General features: G+C 35.4%; 1 protein-coding gene across 3 annotated transcripts in view; it reads left to right on the top strand.

The window, feature by feature from the left end:
- Positions 1–17,345, top strand: part of GLMN (glomulin, FKBP associated protein) — a 29,374-nt gene extending 12,029 nt beyond the window's left edge. For all 3 annotated transcript variants that reach the window (XM_037498652.2, XM_054691005.1, XM_037498653.2), the window contains exons 8-19: positions 1,316–1,503; positions 3,521–3,574; positions 4,939–4,969; positions 5,067–5,156; positions 6,064–6,105; positions 6,209–6,282; positions 7,108–7,192; positions 7,635–7,741; positions 9,058–9,121; positions 16,205–16,316; positions 17,020–17,102; positions 17,195–17,345. In XM_037498652.2, the coding sequence (XP_037354549.1) occupies positions 1,316–1,503; positions 3,521–3,574; positions 4,939–4,969; positions 5,067–5,156; positions 6,064–6,105; positions 6,209–6,282; positions 7,108–7,192; positions 7,635–7,741; positions 9,058–9,121; positions 16,205–16,316; positions 17,020–17,102; positions 17,195–17,311 (1,047 nt within the window). In that variant the 3' untranslated portion in view covers positions 17,312–17,345. The remainder of the gene's footprint in view (positions 1–1,315; positions 1,504–3,520; positions 3,575–4,938; positions 4,970–5,066; positions 5,157–6,063; positions 6,106–6,208; positions 6,283–7,107; positions 7,193–7,634; positions 7,742–9,057; positions 9,122–16,204; positions 16,317–17,019; positions 17,103–17,194) is intronic.
- The last annotated feature ends 95 nt before the right edge of the window (positions 17,346–17,440 follow it).

Below are 17,440 nucleotides of genomic sequence, written 5' to 3'. Positions count from 1 at the left end.
TTAACTCCTAGACCACCAGAGAGGCCCAGGGAGACCAGTGGACTTTGGTGGAAGACTATGGGGGGTGTTGGTGTATGTTGTGTGATAACATACATCTGAAGAGTTGTGAACCTCTACCTCTGAATCATGTACAATATTGTAAACCATTGTAAACACAATTAAAAAATTATCTTGAGTAGAATACTTAAGGCTAAATAGTTGCAAAGCAGTGCATCTAGTTCCCTGGCAGTTTATGGAATGATATATATAAAAGCAAATGTCTGTTATTACTCAGGTAATTTAATTAAAAAAGGAGTATATAGTTAAATAAATAGGCTAACAATGTGGAAAAAAATGTGCTGATGACACATGTAGCACTGACTGGATAAAGAAATGGAGCTTTGTGATAGAGGATATTTGGAATCTGAGCACTATGTTTTATACTTATAACAAGAATGTGTGGCTTTGAAAATCAATTCTGCAGTATATATTTAGCAATAGGTAGCTGAATAGCTGTTGCTTGTATAGCTGTCGCTTGTGACTGAGGATGATTTTCTGTGGTTCCTTTTTGTGTTCTGAGATGACTAATGAAGCCATCTGGGATCAGCAGATTTTAACTCCCTGAAGTCTGGAAAAGTGTTATTTATTAGACTTTATAATTCCTCACAATGTTAGGCTTAGTGCCTGGAGCGCAATTATTTATTGCATAAGTGATCAAATATGTGTGATTTCTGTATTCATTTTGATTTAGCTGTTACTGTTATTTCCTTTTGAGTCTGTATGGTAGTTTGTGATGACCTTACCTCCTTTTCTTATACTTTTTGTGGAACTTCTCAATAAGTATTTAACATATTATTATGTCATTTTTCTACAAAAAGAAACTGAATCTTAGAGGGGTTACTCAGAACTCATCCATTGTCTCACAGGTAGTGAGTGGTAGAGCCCAAAACTGAACTCAGTTCCATTGATTCTGAAGGTCAGGTGCTTTCTACTGTACTAAAAGTAGACGTAGCAGAGAGGTGTAGGAGTGTTACCTAAGTGTTACCTAAGTCTTTTTCTCTCCTCTCTCCACATGGGGTGGGGGTAGGGGGGGTGGGTGGAGGGAATAAACAGTAGTCTCGTCCACTCAGGCAGAAACGCTTCTTTTTTTCTTATAAGGGCCCATATGACCTGAGATACCAGCAACATTTCTTTAGCTTCTGTTGCCACTGACCAGTGTTCCTCCTGCCCACTCTGTTCTCAGCATCAGTGGTCCTTGGAGGATTGTTCCTAGATTATCTTTCATCTGAGTCACACTAGCGTCTGCTATAGCTTCCTTGTTTTATCCATTTCACAGGGATTTTTATCAGCAATTGGACACCCTTTACCCAAAATGATTTTTAATCATGGAAGGAAAAAGAAAACTTGGAATTATCTTGAATTTGAGGAAGAAGAAGACAAACAATTAGCAGACTCTATGGCTTCTCTGGCATATCTAGTTTTTGTACAGGGCATCAGTATTGATCAGCTGCCAATGGTGTTAAGGTAGGAGTTAGTGTTTGGCTTATTCATGTATTCTAAAAGGAATATTATCAAACTTATCTAATGCCTAATATGTGTGCTAATATTTTTTAAATGTAAGCAAATTTTTTTAAATCTAAATTATACTGGCTATAATCCGTTAAAGCCTGTAGTAAATAATGTAGTAGTGAAAAGGGTGGTGGGTGGGGTGTTGAAATTGATATATGGGATAAATGGGGCTAGAATCAGAACGAGTTAAACTGGGCTTGATTTTGAAGCTATTGGGCCCATCCTGGACTATAAGGAAGGGAACTGGCCAGTTACCCCTGAGGTGGTCTCAGTTATCATCATCTTCTCAGTGGAGTTACTATGGTTATCCTGAGTGAATAATTACATATCCTCACTCCTTTTTCAGCTCATCCTCAACACATTAGAAAGTGAAGCTTTAAGAGTAGTCCCTTACTGAAAACCCTCAGTGGCTTCTTAGTGCTCTAAGAATAAAGTCTAAATGCTTTCACATGAGATGAGTTTATGCATAATCTATTCCCTGCTTGATTGTCCTGATTTACCTCCTACTACCTCTCTTTGTCTACTGTGCTCCAGTAAAACAGACCTTCTTTTGGTTTCTTGTTCAGATGTGCCACAAATCTTGCTCTCAGGCCTTTGGATATACTTAGAGCCATCTTTATCCTTAAATGTGACTTTATGAGGAAAGCTTCTCTTAACCTCCCAACTTAGGTTGAATCTTGTGGCTATAATTAGCTTGACCTGTTCCCATGTAATTTATCAAAGTTGATTTTAAAAATAGATATATAATTTTAAAATGTAACACCTTCTAGACTTTCAGGTTCATGATAGGAATTATGCATTTGTCTTGTAGGCTCTGGGCATATTTTTGTGTGTACATTTGTATTTTATGTATGAATATATCTAGAGAATATTGATCTGTAAATATTGCAATAATGGCTACAGCTTGCATCTTTACCATATTAAACCTATACTGATAGCTTTATGTGCAGTGTCCAATTTTTATAATAACCTCGTGAAATAGAGCATTATCTTATTTTACAGAGTGAAAGCAAACTTAGACAAATTAAGAAACCACCCAAGATCATACAGCTAATTGGTGGACTGATGGAATTTGAACATTATTCTCTGATCCCAAAGCTTATACTTTTTTTTTTAAAAAAGATTTATTTATTTTTTTAAATTTATGCAATAGCCGGGGTACAGGCTATTGTACAGAGGCACGGGAGGGTGAGAGGATGCACCAGAGACAGAGTAGGGAGCAGAACAGGCAGACAGACCGAAAGCACTGCTGAGGGGAGCAGCAGGCATGACAGGAGAGGTCTGCTGCACCATGTGGGACTCTTCCTGCCGGCCGGGAATCAAACCTGCACCGCAGAGCCTGCGGACAGCTTCACAGCCCTGCGCTCAACCCACTGTGCCACCGGGGAGGCCCCCAAAGCTTATACTTTTAATTACACTCTGCTACCAAAATGATTTAGGTATGAGTGTTAGTTTACTAGGGCCCTAAAGTGAAGCACCCAAAACTGAACAGCTTAAAATAACAGAACCTGTCATCTCTTAGTTTTGGAGGCTAGAAATCCAAGGCCTAGTTGTGAGCAGGACTGGCCTTCTGAGAGCTGTGAGGGAGAATCTGTTCCATACCTCTCCTCTAGGTGCTGGTGGTTTGCTGGAAATCCTTGCTGTTCCAGGGCTTGTAAATGCATCATTCCAATCTCTGCCTTTGTGTTCATCTGGTGTTCTCTGTGTCCATGGCTCTGTTCAGATTTTCTCTGTTTAGTAAAGACACCAGTTGTTCTGAATTAAGGCTTACACTAATGACCTCACTTTCATTCATTACCTCTGTAAAGACCCTCTCTCCAAAGGTCATGTTCTGAGATAGTAAGATTTAGGACTCAAACATTTTTTTCAGTGGGAACACAATTCAACCCATATCAGTATTTATATAAGTTTTCTAAAAATATGTGTGTCTATGTATATGTATGCGTACATAATTTTTTTTGGTCTATTTTAGCCCATTGTACCTTTTGCAATTTAATATGGGGCATATTGAAGTCTTTTTGCAAAGGTAAGATCATTTAGATCACATTTCAGAATTAAATAGTAGCATTAAAATATTCTGTCAAAATCAGGGGAAACTACCTTCTCTTTGCCAGACCCTAATTAATTAATTGGTTATTATATAAAACAGTGAAGTAAGTTTGATAATAGAAACAGAAATGAGTCAGAGGTTTTATAACAAAATCTTTACTTTTAGACCCAAGATAATACTAGACTATCTTATGAGATTCTCAGTCATGTTTCTGAGGTTTCTCCCCTTATTTCAAAAGTTAGTAAATTAAAACACCTCTATCCTACTGCAGCCTCCTCCATTTAAGGAAGAGAAATCAGTAAAAGAAATTCATCCAGGTTGTTTCATGGATACAGTCTGAATTGCATCAAAAAGAAAAAGGTGTCTTGCCTCTACCTTTTATAACGTACAGACTTGACACTGATATGTTTCAAAAACTTTTCTTGTTTGAGATGCTAAGAGGAAGCAAGGCCGTTTCTTTTAAAAATTACAAAGTAATAAGCATGCATAATTTTTCAGGTGGATATTTAAGAACTTTACAAAACTCCATATGCTTTGTTGTTTTTTTTTTTTTGTCTGCAGTGTCTAAATTATCCCTTGAGATCAGTCAGGCCTGGTAGTACTATCCACTGGGAACACTAGTGACAGTTTATCAGTCCCACTCTTTCTAGGTGATGGAAGATTTGTATGTAACATGGCAAATGTCCAAAGCCTCGGCCTACAAGGCAGAAATTTCTAAGGGTCTCCTGGCAAAAGTAGTTATTAACTATAAATTTACTGTATTACGTATGTCTTAATGATTTTACATTCTTTTTACTTTGTTTCTTTTATAGTCATGCAATGAGAATACGTATTAATTTGAATCATATGTTCTATATTGTTGAGATTTCAAACTGTTTAGTCATGAGCCAAAACAATGGTTTTACCTCTTTGCAGGGTTAGAATAAGAACTTTGAGGTGCCACAGATCTTAAATACTTAATAATGATAGTAAACTTTTTAAAAGAATATCACAAATAGAAGGCTTTATATATAAAAATAATTGAAAATATTTTATAGTGTTATCAACTGCAGTATATAGTATTATATGGAGTTTAATTGATTTAGCACTAGCTGCTGAAGATCTGTTAATTTGGTACCAGGACATAAGCTCTGAATGGGTTGACTTTGGTCAGATTTGGATGTCACTAGGCAGATCAGAGCTAGATTAAGGATTTTCACTAAGTTCTTCAACAGAATTTCTCCTCATTAATATGTATTTTTAAGGTCTTCAATTTCAACTTTTGTTTTATGTTCCCTAAAAAGAATAGTTATAATGCAATTTATAAAATCATGTCGATAAATTTTAATATTCTTTTCCAGAACAGAAGAGTCTGTTTTCTCCAAAGGATTGGTAAGATTTTTTTTTTGTGCCCATTATAATTTAAATACACATGTGAACAAATACAGCTATTGACATACCTTATTTATGCATATATTTTAATCTGTAGGATCTATTGGAGAATGGCTTATTGAGAATAGAAGACAACAGTTTACTTCACCAGTACTTAGAGATTAAGAGTTTTCTTAGTGTACCTCAGGTAAGTAAAACATATATTCTAATTCTGAATTAGCCCCTTTCTATTCTGTACTTAAGATCCATTCTAAACCCTCTCCCATTTTCTTCTTCCTATCCTTTGAAAATTCTAGTGCCATGCAGTCCAGTAGAACTTTGTGTGATGATAGAAGTGTTCTGTTACTGTAGAAACCTTGAAAAATTAAGCTGCTTTACTTTTCTTATAACTCAAGTCCTCAGGACTCCCTCAAGACTTTTACTGATTCAATTGTAGACATTTTGTTTTTCCCTTCTATGATTTATTTTGCCTTGTATTGTTTGTTAGATATCATATCTAGGTCGGTCCTGAAGTGTTGATGTAAAAATATGTGTTTCAAATATTTGGGGACTGTAAATAACCAGAGAAAGCTAGTACAGCAAAAAATAGTACTTAAATTGTGAAAAATACACTGGTTACCAGAAAGAAAGGGGAGGTGAAGAGTGGTCAGTGGAAAGAGGGTAGGACATTGGCACGGGAGTTTTGGTGGAGGGTGGGTGAAACACAGGTTCATAGGGTGATGGTGTGAAAATATACCCCCAAAATGATAGTGTTTGTGAATGACAAAATGAGGAAAAAGAAGACATTTGTTAGTTTGTTAAGCCTGATTATTTTTAATGAATTAAATTCTTTAATTTCATTTTCTTGCCTATCTAGACAATCAAAAATTACCATTAACGTCTAAATTCACACTTTGTAACACTCCAATCAATATCACTTAAAAAATGGATTATACTTAGATTCCTACAGACATAATGGAAAGAAAGATACGGGAAATTTTACTTCACTGTTAAATCTATTAGGCTCACTTCTCTGAATTTTTAGTAGCCACTATTGATCATATAGTTGTTTGCAGTCTAATCTACTGACAACTGAATTTTTTTTCCTCTTCCAGGGCTTAGTCAAAATAATGACACTTTGCCCCACTGAGACATTGGTATGTAAGTGTTTTGGAACTAAGTAATAAGGAGTTATAGTGGGAAATTGAATAAATAATTGAATATTCATTTTATATAACAATATTATTTGTTCCATTTTAGAGGAAAAAGGGTTTAGCTATGCTTCAGCTGTACATTAATAAGTTGGATTCACAAGGCAAATATACATTATTTAGGTATGTACCAAATGTGGTTAATTGTAAAGTGTGTAACTGATTACAATCCAAATTAATGCCATGTTGTTATTCCAGGGTATATTATTATAGTATGTTTTATAAATAATTCAACTGTACTTGGAAGTCATAATAGATTCTGTGATGGGTAGAGAAGGGTTAATCAAATATTATTAATATATGTCCACATATATATTACATGAGTAATAGTATATATATCTATCTCAATTGAAATACTTTGAAATTAAAAGACTGCTCCTTCTAAAACATTACATATGTCAGTAATCTCCATTTTTCACAGTTGAACTTAATAGATCTGGAGTTAATAACTTTGACAGGCTATTCACTGTAATAATGGAGATTATTAGTAGTACTATTTTGAGGGGGAAAAGATTCTTGCATCCCTGAGTTAAAGATTATCATATTTTTGGTTCTGATCTGCCTGTATCCCTACCAAGAAACTCCCTTTTTTTCTTAAGCTGTTGTACTAAGTTTCCTTTCTTTGCAATTTAGTCAGTCTAGTCGACTCTCTCAGAGTAATTATACTAGTGCCCCTTATTGTCATATTAAATCTCTATAACTGTATGCATAAAATACTCAGTTTTAGCTTAACATTAATTTCTTGTTGGGAAGATCCAGTTGAAAAAGAATTTGCCAATTAGCAATAACCATCACAGGTGACTGTGTAAACTGATTGATCACTTATTAACTTGTCTTAAATGTGATTTTGTATTTCTAGAAATAACACAGGAATTTGTAAGACTTTTCATCTTCATTTAACTATAATGTGCTGGATAATTCCAAATGTATTGTAATTTTGCTTTCAAGGTGCTTATTGAATACAAGTAATCACTCAGGTGTGGAAGCCTTTATTATTCAAAACATCAAAAATCAAATTGACATGTCATTAAAGGTAAGAATACCTAAAGTATCAGTTATCAATTTCTTTATAAAATATGTGTACTTATTTTTGGAGTACATTCATATGGACTTTTTCCATGTTATTAGGGTATTTTTACCCATGTCTACTATTTTTTTTAAAAACTGAATTTTTGTATTTTGTTAACTATGGATTTTAATTCTTTGAGCTGATATGACTTCTTTTGTTTTTGCTATATATTTTAAATTATTAATGGAAACTTTAATCTGTGAATACTCAGTAACTTCATATAGAGAAAGAGAAAAAGGGAGAATGCAACAGTGTTCTCAGACTGGCAGTTCCTGGTGTGAATGAAAATTAAAATGAATGTATATGAAATATGTGATACATATTGTAGTATCAAAATAGTAGAGAAACACATGAATTTATTAAGTTATTATGTAAAGCCTTTTCAAACTTTTCTTTTGTTTTTCAGAGAACACATAACAAATGGTTTACAGGACCACAGCTAATTCCCCTTCTAGATTTAGTACTATTTCTCCCAGAGGGTGCTGAAACAGATCTACTGCAAAACTCAGATAGGTGAGCTGACCATTGCTAAGGTTCACATAATAAATTCAGAATGAAATGAGGAATCTCTGCTCAAGGTTCCTAAGCTAATAAACACTTTGTTATGATTTTATGATCTATGGTTAATTTATAAAATTGCATAACCATTTTCATATTTAAATACTTACTTTTAGTAAAAACAACTTTTCTTTCCAGAAGTATTACCAACAGTAAGACTTTGTACCTTTGACATCCATATATAGCCCAGAGATTTGCAACAACATTGATGACTAAAAACTAAGAATCTCGTGTATCACATAAAGTGAAAGGCATACGTGTTTGGGTTTGTTGTTTTGTTTTCCTTCCAAGACATCACTTTTTCTCAGACTATGCAATTTCACTTTCAGTATAATAGAATGGATGGTTTGAAATGGTACAAGAATTTTAAAATTCAGGAAGCAAGTGATGATACTCTCAAATATTAAAGTTTCTCCCTTGAGGAAAAAAAAGAATAGTAATTTTGTGAATTTAAATGCAAAATGAGTGACATTATTATTGGGTTTTCAGCAAAGTCATGATGCATTTTTGCTTGAAAAACAAAAAACATTGGGCCTCCCTGGTGGCACAGGGGGTTAGGCACTGCACTATGAGGTGGTCTGCAGCTTCTGCTGTGCCAGTTTGATCCCCGGCTAGCCAGGGAGCAACCCACATGGCGCAGCAGGCCTCTCCTGACTCAGCTGCTGCTCCCCTCGGCAGAGTACTTCTGTCAGTCTGCCTGTTCATTTCCCCACTCTGTCTCTGGTGAATCCTCTCACACATCTCTGGCCTGTACCCCAGCTCTTGTATGCATAAATAAATAAATCTTTTTTAAAAAAAGGAAAAAACACATCATGAATTTTCCAACAACCCAGTACTTCAAAAAATAAATTGAGGGGCCTCCCTGATGGTGCAAGAGATTAAGTCTCAGTACTGTGAAGCTGTCCTCAGCCACTGCAGCACGAGTTCAATACCCAGCCAGGAGCTACCCACATGGTGCAGCAGACCTCTACTGTTTCGCTCGCTGCTCCCCTCAGCAGTGTATTTCACTCAGTCCGCCTGTTCTGCTCCTCACTCTGTCACTGGTGAATCCTCTCTCATACACACACACCCCCACAATGCTGGCGTATACCCCAGCTCTTATATGCATAAATAAATTAATCTTTTTAAAAAAGTAAATTGAAGGGAATAGTTTGAGTTGACATACAATTGTAAAGATATAACCAAAGTTTAACTTGCTTTATTCATTGAAATTGTTATTGATAATATAAAGGTGTGCTGTAACTAACAATTTATATATTTTTAATTAACAGGATAATGGCTTCATTAAATTTATTGAGGTATTTGATTATAAAAGATAATGAAAATGACAATCAAGTAAGTGATTTCTTGAAGAAGAAACTGAGTATTTTCAAAATGCGTGAGGGTCGTTTCAGGTTTTCTTATCAGTAGCTACTTCAGACAATTTTTATTATTTTAACCAGCTATAGAGGCTGAAAGTGGCAACAATTATTATGAAATTTGAAGTTAATTCTCAGGAGCTCTTGCCACTTCACATCTAGCTTCTTTCCCCTTTTTCTGTTATACTTCTGCTCTCTTGCTATAAGCTTTTCTTACCTCTGGTAGATGAGTTAGTTGCACAGCCAAAGTTAACTAACCTTTTGGAGCTCAACATATATTTGGCTGTCTTCCTCAGTTGCCTCCAACTGTACTGATGATTTAAAGCTGAACTATATAAAGTGTAATCATCTGATGTTTTCTTGTTGCCTCATCAAATTGAAGCATTTTCAGTACTAAAACTGAATTTGCTAACAGCACCTTTTGAATAATGTGTAGGATGTTGCATTTTTTTTTTTAAACAGTGTATCATTAGAGGTATTCAATAAATAGAATAACTATTTGTGGGAGATTTGTCATAGAGTAAAATTATATCTCTTTTATCTTCTCTCTACCTACCCTACCCTAATAGTTGTTTTCTCTGTACCAGCTCTTGTGGCTGTAATTACCTGAATCTGGGTTTTTTTCCCCTCACAAAATATTAAAGTAATGGATATTTATATTAACATGCTAAAGGGCTTTTTAAACTTAAGTAAATCATTATTTGGAATGAAAAGTTCATGGGGAAAAATCACATTTTCCTTTCCTCTAGATAAATCTAGTAGATTGAATGATTTGTATTCATCCATCTTTAGCCAAATATAGTTATTTGCTACCACTGACTAGTGCTTACTCTGTATCAGGGTTTTATTCTCTCCCACATTTTGCTGTGAAAATTTTTAAACACAAATTTTCTTTCATGCATAGAAAAATGCTGTCAACACACACAGATTCCTTCAATTTTGGACCTCCCCTGGTGGCGCAGAGGTTGAGCGCTGGGCTGCGAGGCTGCCCACGGCCTCTGCAGCGCCGGTTCGATCCCTGGCCGCCGGCAAGGATCCCATGTGGCGCGCAGACCTTTCCTGCTGCCCGCTGCTCCCCTCAGCAGTGTTTCATCAGTCTGCCTGTTCTCTTCCCCGCTCTGGCTCTGGTGAATTCTCACACCCTCCAGCTCTTCTGACTGTACCCAGTGCTTGTATAAATAAATAAATAAATCTTTAAAAAAAAAAAAATTCCTTCAGTTTTTCAAAGGAATTTTTATGTGATCACTTCACCTACTACCAGATTCTTCCATTAACATTTTACTCTTAACAGTTATCCATTCTTTGATTTTCTATCCATCACTTATTTTTTATGCATTTCAGAGTAAACTGCAAACATCAGGATACTTTCCCCTAAGTATTTCAGCATATGTTTCATTAACATATGTCTATAGTGTTCCTTTGAGGTGAAGTTTATATAAAATGAGCTGCACAATTTTTAAGGATACATTTACTAAATTTTAATAAATGCATAGATCTATGTTATTCAAATCTTTTTTTTTAAATATTTATTTATTATTCATTTATTTATACAAGCGCGGGAGGGTGAGAGAATTCACCAGAGCCAGAGTGGGGAGCAGAGCAGGCAGAAGGACCAAAGCACACTGCTGAGGGGAGCAGCAGGCGGCAGGAGAGGTCTGCGCGCCATGTGGGACCCTCCTCTGGTGGCCGGGGAGCAGCCGGGGATCGAACCGGCGCTGCGGAGGCTGCGGGCAGCTTCGCGACCCAGCGCTCAACCGCTGCGCCACCGGGGAGGCCCTGTTATTCAAATCTTTATCAAGTATAGAGCATCATCATTACAAGAAGTTCTCTGTGTCCCTTCCTACTTAATCCTGATCTAATCACCAATTCTCCCCCCCCCCCCCCCCGTCAGTGACAATTACTGTTTTTTTTTTTTTTAATATTAAATTTTATTTTTATATTCCCCCATACAATTGCAAACGCCCCATTCTGACCCCAATCCTTCCCCTCCCGCCCCCCACCCCCCAAAAAGTGTCTCTGGTTCATAGTTTTTTGTTGATTTTGATTTTCACTTTCTTATATTCATTTTCCTGGTCCCTTATTTAAGTTTTCTAGATTCCTGCTATGAGTGAGACCATCCGGTATTTTTCTTTTTCTTTTTGGCTTATTTCGCTGAGCATGATCCCTTCCAGTGCCATCCATGTTGCTGCAAATTGCATGTGTTTATCTTTTTTGAATGCTGAGTAATATTCCATGGTATATATGTACCACATCTTCTTGATCCAGTCATCTATTTTTGGGCATTTGGGTTGTTTCCAAAGCTTAGCTATTGTAAACAGTGCTGCTATAAACATAGGAGTGCAGGTGCTCTTTGGAATTGATGTTTCTGTGTCCTTTGGGTAAATACCTAGGAGTGGAATTGCTGGATCATATGGAAGCTCTATGTTTAGTAGGTCCAGAAATCTCCACACAGCTCTCCATAATGGTTGGACCAGTTTGCACTCCCACCAACAGTGCACAAGAGTTCCTTTTTGACAATTACTGTTTTGGACCAAGTGCTATTGTATCTTTTGTTCTTAACAATACTATAAATAATTATTTTTGACATTTCATAGGTAATATAAACATAGGCAGGATCTTTAACTTTCATAGGCACAAACCTAGTGACAGAGAGAGTTGTGATCCCAGGAAGTATCCAGACCCTTTGAATGACAAAGTGTGAATCATGACTCCCAACACAGCTCGTGATAAAAATTAAAAATATTAGGAAAAATTCAGCAGCAGTGAAGGTTCTGTGGTTTGAGGAAAGTATTATCAGGGCAAGATGCTTTTTGTTTGGTTTTCATTTTTTAGATTTATTTTTTGTTGAGGTAACATGGGTTTACAACCCTGTATATGATTTAGGGATGTAGGTTCACACCTCTTCGGATACACTTTACTAAACCATGTCCACCACCAAAGCACCCATAGTCTTCCATTATAGTTCATTGGTCCTGCTTTCTTCTTTGCTCCCCTTTATCCTTCCCCTCTGGTAGCCTCAATTCTGCAGTCATATTTCCAAGGTTTTGTTTTGGTTTAGTTTTTGTCTGACCTTTTTATATTCTGTGAGTGAAATCATCCAGTATTTGTCTTTCTCCTTCTGACTTACTTTGCTTAGCATAATCCACTCCAGTTCCATATTGTGGCAGATGGCAGGATTTCATCTTTATATAGCTGAGTAGTATTTCACTTTGTGTGTATGCCCCATCTTGATTAACTCATCCATTCTTGGGTACTTAGGTTGTCTTAGTAACTTGACTATTATAACTACTACTGCAGTGAATGTAGAAGTGCCTATCTCCCTTCAGATAAGTGGGTTTTCTTCAGATCATATGGCAGGTTTATTTTTAGTATTTTGAGTATTCACCATACTGTTTGCCATAGGAGCAGGATCACTCTAGTTTCACCAAAACCACAGGTTTTTGTCCACACCTTGAACAATACCTGTTTCTGGTCTTTTTGATAGGGGCCATTCTCACAGGTGTGAAGTGGTATCTCATTGTGGTTTTGATTTGCGTTTCTCTAAGTTGTGCATTTTTTTCATGCACCTTTTCACCACCTGTGTGTCTTCATCTCTATGTGCATATCTTCTGCCCATTTTTGATTGTTTTTTTTTTTTAAATTAGTTATATGAGTTCTTGTAGATCTTGGATATGAGCCCATTATTGGATGTATGATGTGCAGATGTTTTAGTAACAGTTTTATTGTGCAGGTGCTTTTTACTTTGATGTAGTCCCTATTTTATTTGTTTTGTTTCCCTTCCTGCTGGAGTACCCAAAGACATCCCTAAAACATGTTTTGTCTGTTTTCTTCTACATAGTATATGGTTTCTGGTCATACATCCAGTCTTTCATTTTTACAATTTCTGTATATGATGTGAGATAGTGGTCCAATTTTTGTGACACCATTTATTGAAGAGACTTTCCTATGTCCAATGTGTAGAATTTTGGATACTTTATCTCTGATACCCAATGGGCACTACAATTTTACTCCAAGCCATGGGACTTTCTCATTGTAGTGTTCCTCTGGTTAACTGTTAGATGTTCTTCTTGTGAGTGAAGCAAGGAGTCTTCTCCATCCATGAGTTTTTAATTTTTCAGTAACCAGGAAAGACCCTATATCTAGAGATCATTTGATTTACCTTACAGATAAATCATTAAGAGTAATAGATTTGTTAGGTTGCCATGCAGTATACTACAGGGGCAGCAAATGGACCTCTGCCTGGAGAAAGGAGCCAACAGTTTTACATTGTGCAGTGTCTGCCATGATGGCCACAGGTAATAAATACCTCACTTTTATCTGACTTGGACATTGTCAAATGAAGAAAAGGATATTATAACCACCATAATGAGACCAAAATAAGACTTGCTTGTCTTATTTAATGTTTTTTTCAAAATTTTCTTAGGAATCAAATATTTCAAAATACTGCCATGCAAGTTACCCTAAGAATTATCATACCAGAGAAATTAGCAGAAAACCCAGTCCAAGATGGCAACCTGATATTTTTGAAGTAGTTTAAGATCCTGTTCATTATGAAAGCATTTCTCCCAAGAGCGATTACAATAGGTCATGTATATAAATCAGAGGCAAACCTGCTATAATTAATCAAGAAATGACAGCTTCTGAGGCTTTCAAATTTTGAAGAAAGGAAAAACAAAATGATACTCTAGTGATGCTTAGCTGTGGGTTGTTATATTCAAAAGGACACCTACCAGGACCTATTTTTGACCAGTTAAAGGTGCAGAGAAGGTAACTGCTAAGGATAAAGAGATTGAAAGCAATCAGAGAGAAGTATAGGAATATTAAGAATCATTCAAATACAAAACAGTGACTCATAATTAAATAATCCATTTCTTTTCCTGCTATTTTGGGTTACTGTCAACTGATTTATTCTTTTCATAAACCATTCCCCTCCTTGTCCTATTTCATAATCTTTATATCTGCACAAGTTACATGCACCTTCACACCCACACTTCAGTTTCATGTTACTTTTTCTGAACCTTGAACTTACTTCGGTTTTATATGTAGTGTTCTCTGTTATTTGGCAGGTATCTTTAATTGATAGTTGTTTTGAACTGCAATAATTTATTCTGACTCACCATAATTTATCCTTCACCTTCTCTACTCATATCCTTTCCTATCTGCCTGCTTGCCCATTTCCCCCCCCCCCAAATAATATGTAATTATAATATGTAGAATGAAAGCAGGGTCAAAGGAAACAATGTGAGATTATAAAGCCACAAGTATTAGGAACTTTCAAAATTGAATTGATGTAATACATGCAAACATGTTTTTCATTTAGGAAAAAATTATAAGCATGAAGCATATATACATACATATAGCATTCTGTATACTCTATATTTGGATTTTTATTTCTCTCCAAATTAAAACATAACCCTTGTGTGTTATATGTAGAGCCAGATGACCTTAGGTGATACACATTCTTTAGTAATTACATATTATAGGAGCCCTGCAGTGTTACTTCTTATATAACTCATATACAAAGTAGGAGAAGCGGGAAAACTATATATACCTAAATTTAGTTCTTTACATTTATTATCATAGTTGAATATTATCTTTTGCAGAGTCTGTTCTGGCAATACATTTTATTGGAGCATAGAACTTCCTAGTCTTTTCTGAGATAGGCTGTAGTGAATTTTGAAATGTATATTAAGGTTTAGAAAGGAAATGACTTCAGGACTACTCCATCAGTGAGTCCGCTTGGGTTTGAAATTAAAAGCAATGGGGCCTCCCTGGTGGCGCAGGCGGTTGAGCGCAGCACATGAAGCTGTCCACAGCCTCCAGTGCTGGTTCTATCCCCGCCGGCTGTGGAGCAACACACAAGTTGTGGCAGACCTCTCCTGTCTAGCCCGCTGCCCCCCTCAGTTTATTTCAGTCCGTCTGCCTGTTCTGTTCCCCACTGTGGCTCTGGTGAATCCTCTCACCCTCCCGCACATCTGGCCTGTACCCTGGTTCTTGTATAAATAAATCTTTAAAAAAAAAATTAAAAGCAAGCATTTTTGAACAATTCCAATTTTTAGTCCTTACAACGTATTTAAAATCTTAAGTTTATCTAGACATAGAAGATGAAAACTCTTAAAATGATTTTTATAGTGTTTTTTAAAAAAAGTTCTAACCACCTTAATGTCAGAGAAAGAAAATATTCTCATTTCCACAGCTTCTTTACTCCTACTTACTTCCAAATATATAAGTTGTTCATACAAAGAGATATGTAGAACTATGCTGGACAGAATGTGCAATAAATTTTCTTTAGCCTAATTTTTGACATGTGTGTTATTGATTATGTGTTGTATATTAAAATAAATAATTGCTATTGAAAACAGGTTTTATAGACCTAGATTTGTATTTTCCAATAGACAGCCACATGACTAGATTTTTTAATTGAAAAGAAGTTTTAATTAGAAACTGTTCCTCATTGGCATTGGACCATTCTAGACCATTTTTCTCAACATAAGGTCCTAATCAAAATCACCTGGATATTTGGGTTTTTTTTTTTAAATGCTAAATTTCTAGGTTCAACCCCAGATCCACTCAATCAAAGCCTATAAAGCAAGCACAGAAATCTATTATTTTCAAGTAGCATAGTGTAGTTTGAGGTCTTCTATTTGTTTATCAATGGGGAAGGGAAAGAATCTTCTAAAAGTAGATCTGTGAATGGGATATCAATGAAAAGATAGAGAGTTGAAGTGACATATAAGGTAGTCTTATAGGGATGGCCTACAGTGGGATGGAGCAATGTTTCAGACTATGTGGATTATCCCCAAATGCTTTCTCATGTATAAAAATCATGTGTAGTTCTCAAAACCAGGAGCACTCCAAGTGGTATAGTAATGAGTATACTGACCGAAGTAACTTTTTTGCTTAAATTAGTATTTGTATAAAATAGATTAGAAAAACGTATTATTAAGCAGTAAACTACCTTGAAAACAATTATCATGTTTTACTCATTTTGCCTCAGTACATATTTAGGTAACCAATAAATGTTGAACCAAAAAATTAATTCTTTAATTTTTCTAAACAGACTGGATTATGGACAGAGCTTGGAAAGATTGAGAATAATTTCTTAAAGCCACTCCATACAGGACTTAATATGTCAAAAGCACATTATGAAGCAGAAATTAAAAATAGCCAAGGTTGGTAATGTGTAATTTTGTTTTCGTTAGGCTTAAAAATTAGCCAAATTTTACAACTGTTTGCTAATTTATCTTGTACTTGTCTGATTTAGAGGAATCAAGGAACCATGACAGCTAGGTCATTTTACTTACAATTAAAATGATTCTTCAGCAGCTTTATAAGCCAAGTTAACACTGAAATTGGATTAACAAAGAGTTAAAACCAAAGGGAACTACATTGTGGTTTAAAATTAAGTTCTGATTACGCAACTCGTGGTTTTGATTTTTGTTTTTGAACAAATATTTGTTTGACTATATATTTCCTTTGGTATGGGGTGGGCCATTCCCCCGCCCCTCTACCCTTAAGTAATAAATCTGTACAAATCAGGAAAAAGAACTTACATCAAAGTCTGCAATTCTACAGTAAATTTATATTGTTCATATAACTGATATTTCTATAGACATCCCTAGAAATTGTCTTTTCTAGTGAAATAGATATAATTCTGATTATATAACTGATAAAAATTTATAAATCTTCATTCTTGCCCAACATGACAAAATGCTTTTCACCTCAAACATAATTTACATACTGTAGCATTTTGATACTCATTTTATTCTTATAGCTTGATTTTACACTTTAAATTAGTGAATGATGAAAGTAGTTTATAAATTTGTTTTAATGGTTAAGTGAGACCACATTGATATTTTTTTTTTTCTCTTCCAGAAGTCCAGAAGTCCAAAGATCTTTGTTACGTAACTGTAGGTGGGGAAGAGATCCCTAATATGCCTCCAGAAATGCAGCTTAAGGTAGATAATAAAATTTTCCTAAGCTATTGTACAATGAAGTCATTTTGTTTAAAAGGCAACATTAATAATACTAATTTTTCTTGACATTGCAGGTTCTGCATTCAGCTCTTTTCACATTTGATTTGATTGAAAGTGTTCTGGCTCGAGTAGAAGAACTCATTGAAATAAAAACAAAGTCTACCTCTGAAGAAAGTATTGGGATAAAATGAAAACTCTTCCTCCTAAATAAAAACTAATAAAATACTGTTTTTTCATTATGATTCATTTAATACGTTTATTAAAAATTTTCTTGTGAAAATAGTTGTAGCTAGAAAACTAGATGTAGCTTTTCTCATGTA

The sequence above is a fragment of the Talpa occidentalis genome, unplaced genomic scaffold, assembly GCF_014898055.3.
Source record: "Talpa occidentalis isolate TD23 unplaced genomic scaffold, MPIMG_talOcc4v2.1 talOcc4.9, whole genome shotgun sequence".
Classification (NCBI taxonomy): Eukaryota; Metazoa; Chordata; class Mammalia; order Eulipotyphla; family Talpidae; genus Talpa; species Talpa occidentalis.
This window is presented reverse-complemented; position numbering and strand designations above follow the sequence as displayed.